Source organism: Cupressus sempervirens, chromosome 9 (genome assembly GCF_028749045.1).
Source record: "Cupressus sempervirens isolate cs-2001-9-10 chromosome 9, ASM2874904v1, whole genome shotgun sequence".
Classification (NCBI taxonomy): domain Eukaryota; kingdom Viridiplantae; phylum Streptophyta; class Pinopsida; order Cupressales; family Cupressaceae; genus Cupressus; species Cupressus sempervirens.
The window spans coordinates 417,991,983-418,012,450 of NC_143126.1; the positions used below are offsets into that span (position 1 = coordinate 417,991,983).

The 20,468-nt window shown below is 36.0% G+C and overlaps 1 protein-coding gene and 1 pseudogene across 1 annotated transcript; both read left to right on the forward strand.

The window, feature by feature from the left end:
- Positions 1 to 716: 716 nt before the first annotated feature.
- On the forward strand, positions 717 to 1,609 carry LOC149539075 (origin of replication complex subunit 6-like). Its single transcript, XM_089802516.1, has 4 exons — positions 717 to 830; positions 942 to 988; positions 1,356 to 1,460; positions 1,576 to 1,609. Exons 1-4 carry the CDS (start codon positions 717 to 719, stop codon positions 1,607 to 1,609), a joined length of 300 nt encoding a protein of 99 aa, XP_089658642.1.
- Positions 1,610 to 7,045: 5,436 nt separating this feature from the next.
- On the forward strand, positions 7,046 to 15,110 carry LOC149539076 (6-phosphogluconate dehydrogenase, decarboxylating 1-like; annotated as a pseudogene).
- Positions 15,111 to 20,468: the final 5,358 nt, after the last annotated feature.

A 20,468-nucleotide genomic window follows, 5' to 3' on the forward strand; every position in this document is an offset into this window, starting at 1 on the left:
GCTTGTATAATATTTCTGCACTTTGATTCTCATTCAGCCACCTCAAGCTACAAGAGCCTCTTCTCATTTAAAAAGAATGTTGTCTTTAAAAAATTAAGTTATGCCTCTTAAACCCTGATTCTATTCCAGCCTATGGCAACCTCATGATCACATATATGTATTCCATAGAGATGTGTTAAGGAGACATCATACTAAGATAGCTTTGTAGTCTACTACTCAAACACTAGTAAGCTCTCACAAAGAAAAGATTAGACTTCATTGTCAGAGACTAAAATTTTATAGTAGAAAATCTGACAATTATACTTACAGTTTAATAATAGGATGAGCCACTACCACCTAAGTATCCACCACCCATGCCACAACTTGAATACAAAGATGAGTAAGAACCTCCGACACTAGTACATTTGACCTCATTTTTAGACCAAAAATTTTGACTAGCTATTAAAATGGGTCAAATTGGTCAGAATAGGCAAGGAAAAATGTCTTTTTTTTAAAATTCATGCCTGTGTTGCTCAAAATTTTGACCAACACGGGCTTGTTATGTTAAAATCAAATTTTTTTTATTTCGCATGGGTTGATTTGCATGGGTTGCGAGTGGAACTATAGTTGGTCCATTTGGAGGATGAGCTTGTGGGCTGCAAAGGATGAGAAGTCCTTCAGTTGGAGTGGCCAAAGGAGGGTAACATTCATTTCCCAACCATACACTACAGAGAAACATGGGCATGGATGGTCTAGGAAGAAAACTGGGCCTTGCAGAAGACAACAAGGTTATCGGGAAAGCCGAGGAGCTAAGATGTAATGTGCATTTTAATTCTTTCACTTTTGGTGTGGTATGTTTATCTAAGATATGCGCCAAATTTAGTGCAATTTTTATCATCTGGAATGCAATTTATTGGTAATATTAATCATTGAGTCCTTTTTTAACCCCTTTTCATCCACAGGGTGAGGTTTGCAAATTGGTTCTCTGCTTTGAACTTGCTGCTACAAAGTAATTTTTCTTAAACCTTATTCAGATGGGTTCATTTGATTTTACAATGAAAAGGATCAGGTCATTTCTCAAATTTATAGCATCCTTACAACAAAGATCATGCCACATGCCGATAGTGAGATAATATAACACTAGGTCAAATCTTATTAATGTCATCTATCCTTGCCATTACACTATATTCCTTAGGACTGGATCTATGTTGCCCAGGAAGAAATAATTTAACAAGAGGAGAAATTATTCCTTGAACATTAGATGATTCCCATTGCTTACCCTTCATGGATTTCCAGTTCTCATTCTTTATTATTTTATTAGAAAATTTGCAACAATGACATTTAATTTGCAATGATTGAATGCATTGTTTGTACAGATTACAAGTTCCCTTTGATAGACAGAAGGCCATTAGGCTAAGTGGCATGTCTGAGAAGGCATATACTAGATCCTTGAATGCAATGCAAAATGCACTTGGAGTCAGGTAGGTTAATTATCTAAATCGAATCAGTTGCAATTCTTTGTCTATTTGCTCTTTTGACATTAATGGATTATATTCAAAAATGATGATGAGTCTGCACTTTTAATTTTTCGTGCAGGCCAAAGCTGGACATCCAAGAACTTGGAATCTAGTTTGGATGTCTTAGATTGATTGGGTCTACCCAAAGAGTCTTGTCTTTGTAAGTTCCATTTTCCTTGACTCAGTTTTCAGCTCTCAAATGGTCTATTTACTTAAACTTCAGACCTTTTGCAACATACTGGTCAAATATTTGTATAGTGCTCTATGGAACTTGAGAAACCAAGTTTCCTTAGTTCAGATTTCAGAACCCAAATGGTTTGTTTTCTTGGATTTCCAATCTTTTGAAATTTATGGCTCAAAGGCTTATAGTATGCTCTATGCTTGGGGAAATTATTTGGGTGGGTATAATGATTTCATCAGAGCAAGGCCTAAGGGCATACCAAATGAAATCCTATGCTCTTATACTTTGACCTTGAGCTCTCTGATAAGTGTGGGGTTAGCATATGATCCTCGAGTCTTGTCAGCCCAAAATTATGATCGAATATGCAATTCTAATATTAACCTTATACAGATACAAAGAAAGATTTATAGCTGCTCTACTAGAGTCCCATAGATCAAGTGCTGGTTTTGGTCATCCAATGTTCACTGCAGTAGCTTTTTACCTATGTGCAAGAAGAAATAAGTTTTTTTTGTACTTGCATATTTTAAGCTTGTTATTAGGCCAATAATAATCCTTTGATTCTTTAATCAATATGAATGAAGGATATAACCTAGGAGCAATTTTTTTCTCTTTTTTCTTTTTCTTTTGGGTGAACAACTTAAACAAAATTCAAACCCTTACTCTTGTGTTGCTTTTTATCATCACACATATGAAAATGCTATAGTAATGGCCTTAAGTTATTCTTCTTTAAAATTTGGTTGCTTGTTTATCCATGTACCCACCCTAAGTTCTGGAACTTGCTGTGCAAAAACCTAACTTATTTATCTAGATGTAGTTAAAAGTTGATAGGATGAAACTGATCGAGATATGTGGTACATTGAACTTTGAGTTTTCAAATGTGAGTGTTCTTTTTGGGTGCATAGAAATCTTGAAGGTTTTGTAATATTATTCATATTGTCAGAGATAACCAAAAGAGCCAGGTCAATGAGCTCGTCGTAGTGGGTACTTTTGTCAAGGTCCTCCAGCACGTGGATTTTAGCAGGTTCTTTAACAACACCCAAATTGACCTTGTCCCCATAGAAGTTCCTCCATGCCCTCCTCTTGTTCTTTCTGATTACCTCCCCCCCTTTTTCAACCATGATTTCAATCATCTCCTTTGGGGGCAAAATGAGAACATCTTGAGGTGAATTGGGCAGGGTGGGGCTGGGGGGCACATCAACAGGGTTGTTGGGATGATCTTGGGACAGGGCCTGGTTCACTTTTCTTTTCTTGGGGTTAACCTTGGGGTACATAGGGGTCACCACCTCCTTGTCATTTTCTCTCCCCTTATCTTCTTCCATCTCACTTTCCTTCCCCATCTCTGAGTCCTCCTCCTCAGACTCTGTATCAGACTCCACATCATCATCACTGGCCTCTTTTACCTCCTTAAGATGAGGAGAGGGGGGGATAGGGGGAAGACATTTGGGGCTCTTCCTGCTCGGGGTGTCAATTTTCTCTGATTTCACTACAAGGTCATCCCCAGAATCAGAACTAGTCGTGTCCTTTGAGGCACTACCCAAATCCCCAATGGTTTTACCTCTAGTTTGGGTTTTCAAGAACTCGTAAATTAGAAGCAGGAGACCCTCATGGAGGGAAAGATTTTTGATATGGAATTTGTTGAACCCCTCTATATTCTTGGCCATGGAGGTGAAAATGTAAAAAGGAAAAGAAATTTTCACTTTGTGTCTAAAATGATTTAACAGAACAAAATGATGAGTCCTGATTCTATCAAACCTGGGGTCAAGAGTAACATATTCAATGATAATCCTGAGAACATACCTCCAGAAATTTTTGATGAAATCAATGTTGTAGTAGGTGTCAATCTTGACCAATTTGCTTTTCTCCTTATCATCCTTGACAAAGTTGTTGACAGTGTTGGTAGAAATCTTCTTGTCCCTGTAGAAGTTCAAGCTATCCTGAGAAAAGCTAGTCACCTCTGCAATAAGACCCTTAGTGATTTGGTGGGAAACACCATCAATTTTGACCCTGCCATTTTGCCAGAAATCAACCATAGCTTTAGTAACCTCCGCATCAAATCCATGAAGCTTCTCTATAAATTTGGTTCTACCTCCCTTTTGAAGCTTTCTCCAGACCTTCCTCTTCTCTTTCCATCTCTCCGCTTCGCCCCATGGCTCTCTTTTGATCCTTTCACCCACCATTGTAGTTTTTGGCTCAACTAACCCTAAAGCACTAGTAGTATTGTCGAGTTCAGAGTAGCAAAAGGCACCGAGGGAAAAAATAATTTTGCGCGTGTTTATGGGTTTATTTCTAGCTTCCTTCAGCTCGTGTCTTCAGTACATGTGATTATGGAGCGGAGAGTTTTCTGCATAACTCCCAATAATTTCCTTTTTGAAGTACAATTTTGCAATTCCTATCATTATTAAAAGGACATTATGTTGGTGCCATGGATTTTCTCCTTTCGAATTAGCTCAATCATCGCTATTGAAAAGTCATTGTTTCTTCCCCACATCATCACTGAGTTGCTAACAACTGCTTTGTTGGTGGACCAATCAACGACCGTGTTTGCTTCACGATAAACATGGCCAACATGGTAGTTTTTAAATTTCCTTAAGTCCGATTTTAGGTCCTCAATAATGCTTTCAATGGTCCAAGAGGGTTTTGTGACTCCTAAAATGCAATTTATTATATTTAAGGAGTTACCTTCAAGCCACAACTGCTCAATCCTTGAGGCCAAGGCCAAGTTAATAGTGAACCTAGCAACACTAGCTTCAGCTAGATGATTGGTTTGGTGGCCAATAGGGGAAGAGATAGCAGCAATGCCACCTCCTGAACTATTTCTTATGATACCTCCGCATCCAGATGGACATGGATTCCCCTTGGCTGCCCCATCGAAGTTGGCTTTATGCCAGTTCTCAAGGGGAAAAGACCAAATAGCCTCCTGTCCTCTTTTGATCCTATCTTCTTTCCTGGCTTTACTATTCCCTTGAACCTTTATGTCTCCTTCTCTGGTTATGGCATAGTTCTTTGTCATAAGGTTTTCGATTTTCTCAGCTATTATAACCTCAGGGGCTTCTCTCTCTCTAAATATCTTGTTGTTGCGCTCCTTCCAGATTCCCCAATAGAAGTGTGGGAGGATCTAGGAGCTCAATAACTAATAATTCAAACCTTGGTGGTGGCTTCTCTACTGACTAAAGAAATCCTGGATGCAAGCTGGAGGGCACCAGTTGAAGTCCAGGTTAGTAGTCAGATGGGTCCGCACCCTGGAGGAGAAGGGGCAGTGGATGAACAAATGATTAACTGTTTCCAGATCTTCCTTACAGAGGCAACATCTATTAGGTAAGATTTTGCCTCTCTTGGCTAAATTATCCTGGGTGAGGATTTTATCTTGAAGGAGGAGCCAGAAGAAAATGTTTATCTTAGGCGTAAGCCCAGGGATCTAGGCTTTGGCCCAAATAGGTTTCTCCTCTTTACTCACAAGGGATAGATAGCTGGTGGCCACAAAGTAAAGGCCCCCTGAAGAATCTCCCCAAACTAAATAGTTTCCATTCTGGTTGATGAAGATGGCATTCAGAGAGGACATTAAAGGCTTGAGGTCCTGCAAGAGTTCAGCCAGATTGTGCCATTGATTACCATTTCTATAGTTCCTTACCATCAAATCGTATCTACCAATACACTGATCAACCCACCTACCAAATATGGGGTGATTAATGAGGGGTTCCTGACACAGCTAGCTATCCTACCAAAAAAGGATTTTGTCTCCCATTCCAACTTTCCATTTAGCTCTGGATTTAGCAAGGGGGAGGGCCTTCAAGATCCCATTCCAAATATGGGATCTCGTCGGCAACTCAGCCCCTTGAAATATGGAGTTAAGAGATAGTCTACCCAGATATTTCTCAGCTAGAATATCTCTCCAAACACCTATGCTTTGGAAGATGCGCCAAGGATGTTTAGCTAAAAGGGATTGATTAAGGTGAGAAATTTTTCTAATACCAAGACCATCCTGGCTTTTGGGCTGGCAGACTAGGTCCCATGCAACCAGGTGGTATCTCTTGTGGTCATTAGTCCTTATCTAGAGAAAATCCCTCTGAATCCTCTCCATTCTTTTCGCAAACTTAACCGGAATCCTAAAAACTAGGTTCATTCTTGTTACTTAATAGATACATTCTTATATTTTTGTGCTTGCTTGGTGCTGAAAAGTTTGAAAGATTATTTCGGGCTTGTTTACATTGTAGTGATTGTGGCCTTTACAAATTTCTCCTATATAAAATTCATATGGGCTGGCATATCTCAGATCCTTATTGTTGAAGATTTCAAAGTGCATTGTACTCTTATGTCTTACATTGGTTTGATAGACCAGCTGCATAATCATTTTTCTGTTCTTTACATGGTTGAATTTATTTTTACACCATCTTTAACTATTTCTTAGGTTCACATTGATTTAGTATGGAAAATTGGAACAAAAGCTTGGTCTAAATTTTGGTTATTATGATTGTTGTAGGCAACTAAATGTATTGGGTTTGTATGGACAGAACTTTTGGATGCATTGCCAAGCAAGAGAATACGTGAAGATGAGGAAAAATTTGACAATAGTGGCAAATCAATTGATGATGAATATGAACTTGAGGTAACTCGGTTCATATATTATACCTAAAATTTTACGAAGTTATTTTTATATATTTGATGTTATTCCAATGTGGATAGACATGCAATGCATTTCTCATATAATAATTAATAACTAAGAATGTAAAATCAACTTAGCTACATTGTTTTATGTGAAAGAATGTGTTTCTTAGGTAAGCATTGGTACTTGAGTGTTTCTTTTATCGATGATTGGAAGCACAAGCTTATATTTCTGCATGGTTGAAGGATGTTGTAGTTAAACATAATAATATTTTATCCTAACTATAGTAACATTCCATTTGCATGGTAGTGAAACAATGTAGGAAAAGTGTAAGTGGAATTCAAATATTCACATCCAATTAAAACACAAGGCAAAAACTTGGGGGTTAACTAAACAAAACACTAGCTCTTATAAAAAAGCTACATTATGGTCTGAGAGCTTGAGAGAGCTGATCTAATTGCAGTGTTTGTATCCCTTGCCTAGTTTCCTAGTTTAAATTGCAATCTAGATTACTATGAGATTTTCATATGTTTCCTTTATTGTGAAAACCTTGCTCTTGGATGGTTTAGCCTTTTTGAAGATGACACCAAAATAGTTTGGTTCAATAGTTGATCCTGAAACAGTTAAACTTAGAGCTCTATACAATGACATTGCCATAAAAATCCAAGGAAGTTTTTTTGAAATGTCCTTTGTAAGCTAAAAGTTCTAAGCCTCCCTTGGATGTTAACCTTACTCTTGATTTTGATTATGTGAATACAAGAAAAAGAGATGGCTGAATTGTCGAGAATAGGATTGGTTGGATTGGCTGTGATGGGGTAGAATCTATCTCTCAACATTGCAGAAAAAGGATTCTCCATGTCAGTCTACAATTGAAGCCCAAAAAAATTAGATGAGGCGGTAGATAGAGCCAAGTTGAAAGGCAATCTACCAGTAAAAGGCTTTTGTGATGCCAAGGAATTTGTGCTCTCAATCCAGAAGCCCAGAGTCATAATCCTTCTAATCAAAGAAATGCCCCCTGTGGACAAATCAATTGAGATTTTGGTTGCCCACATGGAAGGAGACTGTATTGTGGATGGTGGGAATGAATGGTATGAAAATACGGAGAGAAGGTAGGAGGAGGCAAAGAAGAGGGGGCTTCTATATTTGGGCATGGGGGTTTCAAGGGGTGAAGAGGGTGCTAGGAATGGTCCTTCTCTTATGCTTGGAGGGTCATATGAGGCTTACAAGTATATTGAGGATAAAATTGTTAAGATCGCTACGCAGGTGGATAGTGGCCCTTTTGTTACCTATATTGGAAAGGCTGCATCTGGCAATTTTGTCAAGATGGTGCACAATGGGGTTGAGTATGCTGACATACAGCTTATTGCAGAGGCTTATGATGTGCTGAAGTCTATAGGTAAGGAAATTCAAGATTCAATTATTTCTCACTTTCCATGAGTGCTTTTTTTTGATGGGTGATATGATCTGCTGAAGTTTCTAGGTAAAGAAAATTAAGAGTCAATTTGGTTTCAGTATCACAATCCTCTCATCTGTGGTCATTATTTTTGACAATTTGGAGTTGTAACTTTCCAACCCATCATCTTGGGTAGAAGATGATTAGGATCATCCTTCATATTTAGATGAATTTATAAAATGTAAATCCCAATTATCAAGGAAATCCTGTCTAAACTTTCATCGAATTGAACTGATGCATGAAATTCCTCACAAACAATAAAAAATAGTTACAATAGCACCCAAGAATCTAAGTAGATCTAGATCAAACTCTGATATAGTTAAATTCAATATTCTACCTTAACATTCGCCACTTTCTTCCCTTATTATAAGATCCAAAAAGGCATCCTTTGTGTGGTTGCATATTTTTTGCATACAAGACAAGTGGAACCTTCTTTATGATAGCAGCTATACAATCTCCATGAGATAAAAACTGTATTGCAATCTTATCAAAATAAAAATGTTATTCCAATCTCAATTATCTAGAAGTAGTTTTTACAACTTGAACCCAATTTCTAACTAAATCCATCTTTAGAAACACCATATTATGATCTTCAAAACTCTGCATTGGATAACTGCCGCCAACCTTAATTTTGACCGAAAGGAGATCGATGCTTCTATATTGAATCCTCAAAATCTTGAAGTATTGAACTGCTTGGTTTAAGATAAAATTATTTTTGTTTAAGATGTTCCAACTTGACTGCTTATTGTTTCTTGAATCCATGCCAAGATAGCCAAACTTAGACTCTTTTATATTCTATTATTTTTTCACTTTCTTTATTTTGAAAATTTTTGGACATTTGGGTGGTCCAACTCGAAGGTGGATTAGCTGCCTTGCGGCATGATTGTATCATGCTTTTGTCCTCTTTCTATTCATACATATCAACAATTTTAAGATGTAGAAGATCTTTTGGAAAATCTAGAGGAAATAAGTATCACTGATCGATTTCATTGTAATTTGTTACATTGACATTTTTTGAATCAATCCTTTTGCACATACACTATAGTAGATCACCAACTATGTTTTTCCTTTTTAAGCATCCTCCTATGAGCCTTCTCTTCACAGGTTTCAGTATTTGGTCACTTCTAAATATCCTTTTTCATCGTTTCAAAGAAATTCTTCATCCCTTAAAAAATACTTATGTTGTGTGAACTCTTTACAAGAGTGGGTATACACCATTTTCAAAGAGACATACTTTGTGAAGCAATTAATTGAATTGTTAAAGAAAATTATGCATACAACCATTGCCATAGTCTTCATTTGTATCTGAGGAAACATTGCAACAACTTTCCTTGCATTCAATGAATCAATTTTCGTTGCTCTTAAGCTTTAGAATAACATCCACAACTACACTATGGTCATGCTCATGGCTTCTTCCATAAATTATACCAAGCATGAATTAGAATTTCATTTCTCCTTATAAGAAGCATCTTTGTGGTATTCACAAGCTACAATGTGAACAATCTTGGAAAATTGATCCATGACAATGACCAAAATATACCATCAAAACCTCTATGTATGACTCAATATAAAATCCATGATAATACATTGCTTATGTTTTTAAATTTTCCAAGATACTAAGTATCAATGTTTTGCCTAGTTTTAGTTGCCTAAGCTTGGCAAGTTTTCAAATGTAACATCTGTTCACTTAGATCGCAATATCTCAAGTCTTAGAAGAAAAATATTTACACTCTTCTAGTTGTTGTAGGATTTTATTCCTCCCATATTATTTTGATAGCTAACTAGCATGTGCTTCACATAATATGGTCTTCCTCGTGGTAGCTTGAGGACAACACAATTTCTTTTCTCTGGAATAAAATTGATCATGCATCATGAAGTCCAAATGGGAACTCATAATGCCTATATTTGATTCTTTACAAGGATTATTAGTGGCTTGAAGGGCTAGATTTTAGTGTAATACATCCTTGAGATGCTTCAAACCTGCCACCTCATTAGTCATAGCTGTACATGAAATCCTTTGAGAACCAAAGCACTGGTAACCACATTTATCTTCCCTACCTTGTACTTGATTATAAATGTGAAAGTCCACAAATAACTAGACCATTTAATATGGGGAGCATGTAGTTGTTCTTGAGTTTGCAAGCATTGTAAAGCTTGATCATCCATATTTAATGTCAATATAAATGTATATTGATTCCTGAAAGCTGGATTTGTTGGCCTTGCCTGCAAATGATTGATATAGCTTATGTTCATTGGGTTCTTTGTTAGGAGGACATCACTTGGAAATGTTCAATATTTGGATCTATATTGTGTGGTCCTCTCATGGGATTTAAGTTGAAATGTGTTTTCTAGAACTTAACAAAAGCTTTAGCTTAATCACTTTATAATAGTCAATCATAGATGTTCTTAGTTATGGCCCTTATTATGTCCACAAATTTTTTATTGCTTGGACAAAGGATTTTCTGGTCTCTGATCTGTAAGCATGAAATGCCAATTTTGACTTGAATTTTTATACCAACCACTAGCATATAGGCCATTCCTATCTACAATGCCACCTCTTTTGGTTATGTGGTGCAGGTCAAAGTGGATAAATTTTAATTAACTTGTTCTTATTGCCAAGTTTGCACGGAGCTTTATATTTCATAGGATCTCAAAGACTTTGGTAATATGTAAATTGATGGTAGATACCATATTAGAGGGCTTTGGATATCCATATTATGTGGCAATGAACTCAAAGCTTAATTGTATATTTTCTCAAATTAAAGTAGTCTCCTTCCACAAGGTTTCACAACTCTCAATGCAAGTTGTTGATCCTTATGTTGCTAAAGGGCTCAAGTCAATGCCAAACATAATCAATTGAAGATGGTGGTATAACCTCTGATGAAGTTTTTGAAGCCATGAAAACTTGATGTTTTGTGCAACATCAAGGCAATTTAGGAGTCAAATTTTGACCATATAGAACTTCTTAGTGTTATGTGTGCTTTTGTGCAACAACATCAAAAAAATGTTTTCAAAATTTAGGGAACCCTCTTAGGCTTAGATGTTTCAACGTAAACTATTATAAGTAATGCATGTCTTAAATTTTCTAAATTGCCAATTCGTAGGTTCCAACATCTCCACGTATTTCTGTTCATCTTATTTCACTCATTATTAAATAGATAAAACATGAAATTTTTAGCATCTGTACATGAAAGATTTTGTCATTTGTTGAAAGTCCAATAGTTTGATGGTCCAATGTGCTACAAAAACAAAATATTGTGAATTTCTATTTTAGGATTCATTGGTTTGTAAATGATAAATTCATAGATTAGCAAAGATTGCTTTGGGGCAAGTGTAAATATAGCCTCAAAATGTTTTCACCAATTTTAGTCAACCAGCATGATTTTACATGTGCCCAGTGATTGTAAGTGAAGTCTTTTAAACATTACAATATCAAAATTTTATTGCATATAGAAATAAAATATTGAGGCTATAATATATGTTTGACAAAATGCTTGTTAGCTAGATAGATAGTGGCCCTGGAACCCTTCATGAAGGCTATAAATAGAAGGAACCTCTGTGGATTATTTTTGAAGTGTCAGGAATGATTAATCTTTTGTCTTATTTGAGAGTTTCCTCATAGAAGACAATTGATGGATGTGGGCATCGAATAAAGCTAGTGGGAAAGGGCTTACAGTTAAAAGAGTGTGAACATATAATTATAAACAATTTAGAATTTGAAGGTGGCCGAGGGCTTGATGTTGATGGAATTCAAATAAAGCCAAATTCATGGCATATATGGATAGATCGATGTAGCCTTAGTGATTATGATGATGGACTTATTGATATCACACGCCAAAATATTGATATAACTATCTCAAGGTAAAGTAACATTTTTTTAGCTTAGTCTAATTCAAGTAGTGCTATAAAGAGCTATCAGCTACCATAGGACTTTGAAAATAACATATATTTTAATAGTCTTAATTATTTAACAACCATATATAACTACATTTCTACTATGCCTCTAGTTAATTCATAGATGTTTGTCTTGGACTGGACAAACCTATAACTGGATCTTTGTTTGAGAAAATATTTTCTATTACCATGATCTAGCTTGCTTCTAAAATACCCTGGGATATAATTATCATTTAGTCTTCTTACAATCATAATTGATTCCTACTTTCAGTAGCCTATACGTTATATGTTGATATGATTAGTATAAAAAAAAAAATAAGGCCTTAGAAAAAAATATTTGCCTACTTGGCTTAGTTGTGGCTTGTGGTTGTACACTTATGATACTATTCAATTAAGTTTCACAACTTTCATGGAATCATGTCTATATAATTATATTGTTCAAGGAATAGTGGTGGTGGATTTGTGGGGTTGTGATGTAGGTTGGTCCAATACTAAGATTCTTCTTTCAGATTTGAGTGCTCCATTATTTTATAGTCAACTCAAAGCTTAACATGCAATTTAATTGATCCCATTTGACATGAATTTTCATGGGAAGGATAAATTTTATTGTTATAGCCTACCATATGTTCTATATTTAATCATTACAGCCTGCCAAATTTCCTAACCTGTTGATACTAGTCATCTACATATGTATGCTATCAGATACAAAGCAACTAAAACATATAAATGCAAGTCTCTGAAATTCATCCCATGCAATGCATTTGAAAGGAAGAAGAATCAAACTAGAGGAATATTGTAATTGTAATATCCCCTTGTAAGGTGTCTTAGAAATTTGAGTCAATAAATACGAATTCTCTACCCTTACTAGTTTATACCCACTTACCTTTATATTCTGCTAAAAATATATATATTAGATTGAAAATTTGATTATATATATATATATATATATTCCTTTATTGCACTCTTAATTTTGCAATTGTTGAGCACCAGGCTAAAAAGGAATATTTATACTATATGGCCATTTTATTCAATGGCCTCCTATCTATGTCACATGGGCATAGATATAAGAAGGGTATTGAACATAGATAGAAAAATCTTTTATAAAACCCTAGATACAATACAACTGACATACAACATATGCCAAAAAAATAGATGAGTGTAGACCATTTGATTAATTCAAATATAACCACTTCCTCCCCACCCCCCAACACACCAAATACACAAACAAGCATATCAGATATGGATTCGTATATGAATTAGCACAACTATCTACTTTTCTGACAATGAGCTCTCATCTGGGCCATATCACAATATCCTGATACAGGAACAAGCTATCCATGTGTCAAACAAATAAGACATTAAAAGAAAGCAACTTTGTTGCAAAAAAAATACATATAAAGCTAAAAAAACCAAACAAATAAACAATAAATTGTTATATAATATAAGTCTCACTGACAACAAGCCTCACTGGCAATACAAGAGTCTTACTAACTACAATCAGGACACCAACCCCTACCCACTACTCAAAGAAGAGTGACTAAAACATAGAAGGATACTCTATTTCATTTCAAAACAATAAATTTACTATCTCATATTTGTAACAGTCTACATAATCTTCTTATATGTATTTAAAGATTGCAAAGAATGAAACTCTGTAATTCACCAATCTTACACAAAAGCTAACAAATTCTCTCGATGCAAAATTTATTGTAACCTTCACAAACTTATTTTTCCTCTAACATCAAACTCATTGTATCATATCTGTAGAGATAAAAAAATTTAACAACTGCATATACCTTTTTATTCTATCCATAAATTATTATTATTTTATTTGATGCATTCTCTCTCACAGACACACTAAGACCTTCATCATTTTCCATGCATTTCAAAAAATAGTAGGAATAAACTGTTATAGCAATAAATTTAACCAACAACTGAGTTTTCAAATTCTTCTAACAATAATTGACCATTGGAATCTGAAAAGAATGAACAAATATCCATTCAACTTCTATCAATAAAAAATAATAGATCTTCTGTTGAAACCTTACATGACCATGAGACTCTTCAACTGCTAATTGTTGGAATTTGAAAATAATTAACAACTGTCCATTCATCTTTTGTTGAGAACTATTGGTTTTGATTGAAGGAACACTAATTATGTTTGACAAACTATGCAAGGTGATCACCGTACTTGTTATGATTGAAGGAACACTAATTATGAGGTTTGGTTACAACAGTGAGCAATCTACCTGAACAACATTATGTTTTTATGATTGGGATGAGTTTATTATATTAATCTAATGTTGAAACATCTTTCATTTAGTTGAAACTTCGTTGGAGAGTCATATAATGAGCAAGCCCTAGTTAGATGAGGGTTTGTAAGAGCAATTTGGGGCTTTCATAGTTACAAGGTATATGAGACCGAATTGATTGTAATTTCTTTTGATTGGGGTTAAAAAACAACACTATTGAAAGCTTGAGGGCAGAAAGCCACATATGTCACACACTTGTTCTATAAAAGTGGGGTCAAATAGGCCAAAAACTAGTGACATTCATCTATTGGGGACAGTTGATCCAAAATATCAATATCTAATTTTTAGATATGTTGGAATATAGCCGACTGGGTATCAGAATATGTGATTATGAGAGTCTTTTGGGAAATCTGGGATGAAAAAAGAATGCTCACTGGAGACTTAATTGCAAATTAGGCCTAGTAGGACAGCAAGTTGGGTTTACCAATGAAAGAACACCTAGAACTTCACTTGAACCACAATGAGTGACAATTCCACTTCCACTAGCCATGTATTGTACAACTATCTCATGTAAAGAGATTTCTAGCAAATTGTGCAACAATAACATCTATGTCAATACACTCAAAGGTCAGATCCCAATTCCTTGTCACCTCTTCATTATAATCCAGTTTCATACATGACAAAAGATCCTAAAAGTAATGGGGGTCTAGTACTGGAGACCTTAATGGGGTTGAGGGGTAGTGCCCTAGTGGTTCTGTGCGAGGGGGGTTAATGATGCAGGATAGGGTTGAGGGACAGATGCCCTACCATAGAGTCCATATTAAGACTTCTGGAGCAATGTTTGATTTTATTGTTGATCTATTATTGTTGTTTATATTTGGGAAGTAGGAGAGAGGGAGAGGGGAGCGAGGGAAACTGGGGATGAGGGAGATGAGGAGAGAGAGTGAAGACAAGACATGGAGCAGGGGAGAAGGGAGGGACTATGAGAGAGGGAGGGAGGGTGTGAGAGGGGAAGGAAAGAAGTGGGTAGGGTGAGAGATGAGAGGGGGAGAGGAAGAGTAGGGAAGTGGGGATGAGTGAGCATAGAAAAGATATGGAGAGCGAAGAAGGGTAAGTTACCATGATCTTTATTTTCCATTGCATCAAGCACAATTTGTTATATGCTCTAATCATTTTATACATTGTTAACTTTCTAGTACAAATTTTTAGTGAAGGAATTAAGAGAGATTTGTAATGTGGTAACATAATAATTAGGATTTCAATGTGTAATATGGTAGGTATTGGTGAGAATTGTCAATCAGTTATGATTTACATCTTTGGTGGTTCTAGCCTTTTGTTAAAAACTAGAGTAGCTAAATTTTGCAAAAAAATCTTATGCATTCAAATGCAGATTTGGGAGCTCACAAAGATCGAACATGCAAATTATTACCTAGAAAGAAATTAATGAACAAAATTCAACTTGCATTAAGGTTATAAACTATGAAATAGAGATCTTAAATGCACAATCTTCAACTTGCATAGATATCAACCATGAAATGAAGATATTTGTTGCATTAAATTTATTAACGAAGATTTTTTGAATTATAGTTTTATTTTAAATTTCATATTTTGAAGAACTTGTTTGATCTATAATATTCAGTTGAATTTATCTTGCCTCTAAATATAGATGGATAAACTATCAGTGTTGGAGCTCTATTTCTCATGATAGATTTTGAGTTTTTAATCACTTCATTTATAAATCTTTCAGGCTCTAAAGAAATTTTTGGATGGAGATTCCATATTAACATTGGATCCAAAAATAAATAGAAACCCTATTGCAAACTTGGTGATAGAGAAAGTGCTATTAAGGAGTGGTTAAAAGGCTTGGCATTGATTTGGTTTTGATCAATCAGGTATGCTTCATGTGTCCAGACTTTGTCTACTTAGAATTTAGCTCTTGTTTATGGCATATTATTATTATGAGCTTTATAAGTTTATATAGTTCATTTCTCTATTAAAAATTGCTATTACATTTTGGTTTTCTTTGTGTTGTACATAATCCAAATTAAACCCATTTATTTCTTATGACAGGGCCGCATCAACCCATTTATTTTATCATGTTTTGATCTTCTTTGGGTAATAATTTGCACTTTTGGACAATTTTATATTATCTTTTAATAGATTTATATTTATTTTTGGACAAATGTATAGATACCACAATGTATATGGGAGGTCCTTTGCTTATGAAAATGCATGCATCCACTATATGTAGATGCTTTTTTAATGTAAAATTGTAAGTGGATCTGCATGATAGTGGTTATTGGTTAAACATTTTTAGTTAGAAGGAAATATAGTGCATATAATGAAGGCATTTGCTAGTCGCCCCGGAGCAGCACAAAATCTGATTGAAGATGATTCACTTCAACTTTTATTTCAAATGGTTGCAAAAGGGGAAAATATTGGTACAATTCCTTTGCACATAGTTCAACTTCACTGAAATGTTGTGCAAGTTAGATTTAGCCATAATTTATGCCAATTCTAGGAATAATATGAGGGTTTCCTTTGAAATTTTGAGCTCTCTTAATTATAAGATTTTAATTGCCATTTCAGTTGTAATGCAGATACTTGGTCTCCTTTTGGTCAATGATAATGGAAGCACAGCCAAGTACATTCACACTCAACATTTGGTGTGTTTTCTGATGACTAATTAGGCTTATTAATTCAATGTATTGTGCAGTCAAATAATCATTTAGTGGATGAATGGCCTTGAACTTATTATGGTTTTATAACTTGTTAAATATTTGATTTCTGTGGATTTTAATTTTCTAAGCTAAAGTGCATGTTGATCTTTGTTACTATTAGAGTTATTTCTTTATCTAGGGGCAAAGATAAAATGATTTTTTTTTATTTCAAGTTTCAAAATTATCTTTATCATTCGTTTGTTTCCTAGCTAGATTTTTCTTTGTTGGTTTTTGGTCATTGTTGTCTCGGAACCATTCCATTAATTCTCAAAATACATATAATCAAATGGCTAATGTAGATAGTGAACGAAGAGGAAGGTCTCTATATTGTTGCAAATATTATGAATTTGAGGTATACTTTGATTGTTATTTAGGCATTTGATGCTAAAGTTGGCTCATCCATAATATTTCTCCATTAGGACTATTCCACTTTTTGCTATGTCATATTTTAGATTCATAAAGATGGATACCGTCTCTAGCTCAAGTGATTTATCTTTAATATAGGGTCAGTGCAAGAAGTTGGGTCTCACTTTTGGCCAAAAAGTGGAAGTGTTTTTCCTATTTTTGAAATATTTTGTCAATTGATGCCAAAATTTGAGCCATTTAGAGATTAAATATAAAATAACTTCAGAAATAAAAATTGTAGTGCCTAGAATCTTCTTTTTGAATATGTAATTTATTTGTATACCCATATGATAGATTATTTTTTTGGTATGGATCTTTAAAAACCACTTTTTCAAAATGCTTGTTTCAGGACCATACCACGCTCGTGTACGGACACCATAATTTGACACAAATGAATGAATTTTTGTGAATCCTTTTAAATGGAGTTACTTGACACAAATATTGATGAGAATATTTTTCTTGAATTTTTTAATGAATTTTTTTTTAATTAATTTTTAATTGGCTATAAAAGAAAATTTTTAAACCTCTCGTGTACGGACACCATAATTTGATCAAAATTTCACTTTTTTCAAATTTTTTTTTTAAAACTTCAAAAGAATTGAATGTAGATTGATGACATATAAATTAATTTTTTAAAAAATATAAAATAAAAAAGTTATTAAAGTTTTAGTGAACATTGCTATTTAACATTTAGGTACCACCTTTGATTAGAAAATAATAGAAAAAAAGTAAATAAAAACATAACTCTATAAAATTTATATTTCTAAAATTAGGACAGTGAGAGCTCTAGTGGGTTTTTGTTTCGTAAAAAAATTTGATCGGGAAGACCCTCTAAAAATTATGGCAAGGCATGAATTTGTCAGTTCAATGCCTTAGCCAAATCTTAAGAGGCCAAGGCATAGGCTTGGTCTCACCAAGCCTGTCCCAAACCAAAATCCGAGGCAGAAAAAAAAAATCCTGCCTCATGTTGTAAGAAACGGGCACCTGTTATTTGAATTTCAAAAAATGGGTACCCGTTTTGAAAAGCTAAAAGCGACATGTAAAATCCGCCGAAAACTTAAAAATTGAATTTTTAAGAAACGGGTACCCGTTTTTTACTTTTAAAAAATGGGTACCCATTTTTTACTTTTAAAAAATGGGTACCCATTTTTTATTTTTAAAAAATGGGAGCCCGTTTCTTAAAAATTTTAATTTTTCTTTTTTTGAGAAACGGGTACCTCTTTTTTGGAAATAAAAAATGGGTACTCAATTTTTAAAAATAACGGGTGCCCATTTTTAAAATTTAGGGTCAGGCACCCGAACCAAAAATGGGTGCCTATTTTTTAAAATCGGGTACCCATTTCTAAGAAGTTTCATTTTGCGGATTTGTGAACCAACTTTGTGCATTCACCCTACACATGTTATTCTTATTCATTACTGGCAGAGTGACATGGATCAAGCATCTAATAGGATGGGGCTAGGCCAAGTTAAAAATATTGGTATTGTTGAAAATAAAAGATATAGTCAAAATAAGCTTGCCAGAGATCAAGTCCACCTACAACAGGGGATACAAATGACCTGGAGAGTTGACCTAGGGGGCAGACTTGGTGAGAAAACTTAAAGAGTCAACTTGGCGAGTTCACTTGGGCAGTCGACCTCATGATCTAACATGGTGAGTAGACTTAAAGTGGTGACTTGGTGGGGCAAGTTAGCGAGTCGACTTAGCGAGGCCACTTGGAGAGGCGACTTGGCGAGCTAACTTGGTGAGTGGACTCAAAGGCTAACCTTGATGAGGCACTTTGGTGGGGTGACTTGATGAGTGAACTCAAAGTCAACTTGGCGAGCGTACTTGAATAGTCGACTTGGTGAGCCAACCAAGTGAGCTGACATGGTGAGTGGGCTTGGAGAAGCAACTCAGTGGGGAAACTTGGCAAGCACACATAATGAGCCAACTTGCCGAGGCAAGGTGGTAAAACCATTGGGTGAGCCGACTTGGTGAGCTGACTTAAAGAGTCAACTCGTTGAGGTGATTGGGTGGGGGTGACTTGGTGAGCTGACCTAGGGGGAAAACTTGGTGAGTGAACATAAAGAGTCGACTTGGTGAGCATACTTGAATTGTCAGCTTGGTGAGCTGACTAGGGGAGTCAATCTGGCAAGCTGACATGGAGAGTTGACTTAAAGTGGTGAGTTGGTGCAGCAAGTGGGGGTGACTTGGTGAGCTGACCTGGAGAGTTGGCCTAGGGGTGAACTTGGTGAGCAAACTTAGAGAGTCGACTTGGTGAGCATTCTTCAATTGTTAGCTTGGCGAGCTGACTAGGGGAGCCAGCTTGATGATCTAACATGGTGAGTGGGCTTAAAGTGGCAACTTGGTGGGGCAAGTTGGTGAGCTGACTTAGTGAGGCCACTTAGAGATGCGACATGGCAAGCTGACTTGGTGAGCAAGCTCGATGAGTAGACCTAAAGACTGACCTTGATAAGGCACTTTGGTGGGGTGACTTGATGACTAAACTCAAAGAATCAACTTGGCGAGCATACTTGAATAGTCGACTTGGTGGGGCAAGTTGGTGAGTTGAACTAGTGAGTCCACTTGGTGAGGCGAGATGGTGAGTTGACTTGGTGTGGTGACTTGGCAAGCTAACTTAGTGAGTAGACTTAAAGATTGACCTTGATGAGGTGCTTTGGTGGGGTGAGTTGATGAGAAAACTTAAAGAGTCAACTTTGTGAGCGTACTCGAACAGTCAAATTCGTGACATGACTTGGTGGACTGGCTTGGTGATCTGACCTGGAGTATGTACTTGAACAGTAGACTTGGTGAGATGACTGAAAGAGTCAACTCATTAAGGTAGCTAGGTGGGAGTGACTTGGCGAGCTGACCTAGAGAGTTGACCTAGGGGATGGGCTTGGTGAGAAAACTTAAAGAGTCAACTTGGTGAGCGCACTTGAATTGTCAGCTTGGCGAGCAGACTTGGGGACTTGGTGGGACATGTGGGTGAGCTGACTTGGTGAGGCAACTTGGTGAGTGGATTTAAGGACTAACCTTGATGAGGCACTTTGGTGGGGCAACTTGATGAACCAACTTTGAGTCAACTTGGCAAGCACACTTGAATAGTCGACTTGGGAAGCATACTTCAATTTTCAACTTGGTGAGCTAACTTGGGGAGTCGGCCTAGTGATCTAACATGGTGAGTGGGCTTAAAGTGGTAACTTGGTGGGGCAACTTAGTGAGCCGACTTAGCGAGGCCACTTAGAGATGTGACATGGCGAGCTGACTTGGTGAGCAAGCTTGATGAGTGGACCTAAAGACTGACCTTGATGAGGCACTTTGGTGGGGTGACTTGATGACCAAACTTAAAGAGTCAACTTGGTGAGCATACTTGCACTAGTACATTTGGGTTCATTTTTCAACCTTTATTGGTCAAATTTTCAACCCAATTTTTGATCAAATTCGACCAACCCATTGGTCAAAATTTTTCTGCTCAAAATTTTGA

Coding starts and splice junctions, on each gene's coding strand:
- LOC149539075 (XM_089802516.1), top strand. CDS start 717: ATGGGCATGGATGGTCTAGGAAGAAAACTGGGCCTTGCAGAAGACAAC. Junction 989..1,355: donor TTTGAACTTGCTGCTACAAA/GTAATTTTTCTT, acceptor TTGTTTGTACAG/ATTACAAGTTCCCTTTGATA. Junction 1,461..1,575: donor CAAAATGCACTTGGAGTCAG/GTAGGTTAATTA, acceptor TTTTTCGTGCAG/GCCAAAGCTGGACATCCAAG.